Here is a 3,593-nt window from a genome sequence, read left to right on the forward strand (position 1 = left end):
AAAAATTGAAAAAGAAACTCATAATCAAGTGGAGGAAATATAGGGAAAATATTCGACATGAATATTCACGGGTCGTTAGAGGTTAATTTGACCTAATCCGATTAATGAGCATCCAATTAGTAAAATCGGATATTAATTTATGATTTTAAACCGATCCGACAGAAAAGAGAGGATGACACAAATTTGTATAATTGTATTGTTGACATCCTCGAGACCATTGTTTCCTAGACTACAAAAATGAAAATGTTGATTTAATCAGTCACAATATAAAATACTTCCTTTTAAAATTTACTTTCACTTTTTACTGGTGGAATGATAAATTTATTTGATCATTCAAACATATAGAGTTATTTACCAACTATGGCCTCGATTGGTACCACTGTTATTTGAGGTTGTAGAGACTTTGACTGTAAAATTTAGCTGTATAAAATTTGACTGCAGAGATTTAGGCTGTAAATACTTTAACTGTTAAAATCTGATTGTTAAAAAAAATAACTTTAAATGCTCTGACTGTAATTTTATTAATAACAAAATTATAAGAAAATATAAAAATGATGATAAAAATAATAAATTTGTGAAGAGAAGTGGATGTCAAAAGAAAGAGAAAAAAATGCTGATAATTAATCTGTAAAAAAAAGTTTCTGCAAAAATATATATAAATTTATAGAGAGTTTTTAATTATGATAGAGGAAGAAAAAAAAAATTAAATTTTGTTAGTTTTAAAGTGTCATTTTGATGTTTTAAAAAAAGAAGGGAAATAAAGAAGAAAAAAATTAAAGTGGCTGTTGAAACTTTAAAAAAGAAAAAAATCATAAAAAGTCTGATTGATAAATAAAATGATTTTAAGACTTTTAAATGTTTTTAAAAGTTTTAAAACTCTTCACCAGGGCCAAATGAAAAAAAAAATTAAGAATAAATAAAAGAAAGTTTTGAAAATTTGCAAAATAATATTCAACCAAGACTAACAACAACCTTCAAATCAGTCTTTAGCATTCGGTTCAATCGGTTTGGTTTATTCGCTTTTCCGATTTATCCAGTTATCTAAAATTTTGCTATATTGAACCGAATAAAAAATTCAGTTTGTTTCGGTTCAGTACTCGGTTTATTCTGCCATGAATTCTTTTGTCAAAATTTTGCGCTAGAATTATGATATAGTGCTGCATAAAATCCATACTATATAATTTATGACATATAGGAAGATGTTATTCATTTAAATTGTTTTTGATGAATAAGCTTCTCATGTTAGCAGAGAGTCTGATGGGGTTTCTGATGAACTAGTGTGTGTGATGACTTCATCCAATAACTTCAAAAGCTCGGCTCGACGGAGATCTGTCACCGTATACTCGAGCGTCACCTGCCGGGTTAAAGAAACTCAGTCTAGTTTAAGCCAAAAGGAACAACCTTGTTGGAGACCTCGTTATAAAGTAGAGTAACTAACTATGTTACCTCTTTGAAGATACTGCTGTAAGAAGACTCCTCGAAGCCCTGCAACAAGCGAGAAGTGTGCTTTGGCCCTTTTTCTAATGTATAAATCCAGGCATGGAGTACATACAATTGAGACAAGAGAGTGCGTTATTCATACCAGTTTGCGGAATAAGCTGAGGGAAGCTGTGTTTGAGTCCCCAATCTTGGCTGTAAACTTGTGAATCTCCAAGTTCTTGACACCATAAGCCATCATCATCAATACAGATTCCTTTCCTAGTCCTTTACCACGGCTACTCTACCAAAGGTTGTAACAAAAGTTAAGAATCATGTGCGCAGAAGTAACATCAGCTAAAATGAATGAAAACATGTTAATGTTTCTGAAATACCTTCTGGGCTCAGCTATCATTATTTCAACCTCTGCAACCTTACGATCATCCACATCATTCATGTAAATATTCACATCACCCGTCATCGCTGCACAAAAGCTCCGGTTACTTATATACAATGACTCAACTTGAAAAAGATATACAGAGAAGAAACACAAGAGAACATCCAAGCTCATCTAAATAGACTTCTTTTTTAACAACCTATTCACCAATGATCTAAACCACTAACAAAGAAGCAGTCTTGTAGATATGTTCTCATTTCCAGAGACTATGCACACTTTGTGGTAAAGAACAGCAGCTAGATGGAGTGATGCATTGTCACAGTAGCTAGATAGAAGATGCCATGCTAAAGTAATATCCTTTTACTCAGGACACAAACCTTCTATGTGCGGTTCGCCATTAGCCAAGTCTCCCTTTATGAAATCCTTGTCCAATACAATGAAAGTCCTCTCTGAAACCAACAACAGAAGAACAAGAAAATCAAACATTTTTCAAAAGAAGACGGACCTAAGCAAATATATAAGATCCTCAACCTCAAAAGACACTATATAGCTAGTATCCACGAACTTGGAGGATTGGAGTAATCAATTTCACCAAACAATAATAAAGATCAACAAACTCAAAACAGAGACAATCAAAATTGAGATTCTACGGTAGTCTAAAAACCAAAACCCTAAAACCCTAATCGAGTAAAGCTGAAACTGATCAAATCAAGATAAAGAAGATGGAAGATTTAAGAGATTTATGAAACGGGTTTAGAGTTTTTTTTTTTAATTACTATTAGGATCTTGGGTCCAAGAAAGCTGCATCTCATACTCCTGCTCAAGACTCAACGGTTCAGATCCCGTAGCTTCAAGAAGCGCCGAGTCTTGCATCCAGGTATGGTAGTTTGGAACATGTTCCGCCATGTACGCAACCAAAACCACTCTCTTCCCTTCCAAAGTCACCTTCATCGCCATCGACTGCCAGTCACCTCCCTTCTCCTCCTTTTCTTTAGAGCGAATCAAAAATGACTAAAATGTCGTCGTTTTGGATTCTTTTATCCACGTCAGATTTTATCATTAATTTATATCATAAATATCATAAAAAGATGTCCAACCATATTACACAACCAACCAACTGTGTCTTGTAGTGTTGTGGGTGAGTGATGATGAGTTTGTTTCACTTAGCTTCAAAGCAAAGGCTTACATGAAAAAAATCATAATTTCAAACATAAAATACAAAAAAGGCGTCATTGATGTTTCTGGTAGTAATCATATATTTCTTAAGTTTCACTACTCATATAAAGAAGTCCTAAAAATAAACATAGATGATCAAACAATGGCGACTTCGATTCTAACATTCTTGCTTCTTCTAGCAACAAAGCTTCCTGAAACACTCGCCGGTCACTGCACCACCACGACGGCGACAAAAACTTTCGAGAAATGTATCTCTCTTCCGACGCAACAAGCTTCAATAGCGTGGACGTACCATCCACACAACGCTACTCTCGACCTTTGTTTCTTTGGAACTTTCATCTCACCTTCCGGGTGGGTTGGGTGGGGGATTAATCCGGATTCTCCGGCTCAGATGACAGGCTCTCGGGTCCTCATCGCCTTCCCCGATCCGAACTCCGGCCAGCTTATTCTCCTTCCTTACGTTCTTGACTCCTCCGTCAAGCTCCAGAAGTCTCCTCTGCTTTCTAGTCCGCTTGATCACCTCCGTCTCTCTTCCTCCTCTGCTTCCCTCTACGGTGGTAAAATGGCCACCATCAGAAATGGCGCTTCCGTTCAGATTTATGCC

General features: G+C 35.7%; 2 protein-coding genes across 3 annotated transcripts in view; one reads left to right on the plus strand and one right to left on the minus strand.

Moving 5' to 3' along the window:
- On the minus strand, nucleotides 1,153-2,842 carry LOC104766520 (N-acetyltransferase 9-like protein). Its single transcript, XM_010490421.2, has 6 exons — nucleotides 2,590-2,842; nucleotides 2,191-2,262; nucleotides 1,812-1,899; nucleotides 1,583-1,715; nucleotides 1,447-1,485; nucleotides 1,153-1,354 (listed from the first exon to the last, which is right to left on the minus strand). The coding sequence occupies exons 1-6, from the start codon at nucleotides 2,768-2,770 to the stop codon at nucleotides 1,238-1,240; spliced, it is 630 nt and encodes a 209-aa protein (XP_010488723.1). The 5' UTR covers nucleotides 2,771-2,842; the 3' UTR covers nucleotides 1,153-1,237.
- LOC104766523 (cytochrome b561 and DOMON domain-containing protein At2g04850-like) overlaps nucleotides 2,944-3,593 on the plus strand; it is a 3,841-nt gene continuing 3,191 nt past the window's right edge. The window contains exon 1 of one of the 2 annotated variants that reach the window (XM_010490430.2): nucleotides 2,944-3,449. In XM_010490430.2, the coding sequence (XP_010488732.1) occupies nucleotides 3,000-3,449 (450 nt within the window). In that variant the 5' untranslated portion in view covers nucleotides 2,944-2,999. Of the gene's footprint in view, nucleotides 3,479-3,593 lie in introns of both variants that reach the window. The other variant, XM_010490429.2, reaches the window with a different exon arrangement.

Source organism: Camelina sativa, chromosome 19 (assembly GCF_000633955.1).
Source record: "Camelina sativa cultivar DH55 chromosome 19, Cs, whole genome shotgun sequence".
NCBI lineage: Eukaryota > Viridiplantae > Streptophyta > Magnoliopsida > Brassicales > Brassicaceae > Camelina > Camelina sativa.

Excerpts from the sequence above, each read along its gene's own strand:
- LOC104766520 (XM_010490421.2), bottom strand. The coding sequence starts at position 2,770 with ATGGCGATGAAGGTGACTTTGGAAGGGAAGAGAGTGGTTTTGGTTGCG. Across the intron at positions 2,263-2,589 it reads TTGGACCCAAGATCCTAATA|AGAGGACTTTCATTGTATTG; the intron begins GTAATTAAAAAA and ends TGTTGGTTTCAG. Across the intron at positions 1,486-1,582 it reads TCAGCTTATTCCGCAAACTG|GGCTTCGAGGAGTCTTCTTA; the intron begins GTATGAATAACG and ends CGCTTGTTGCAG.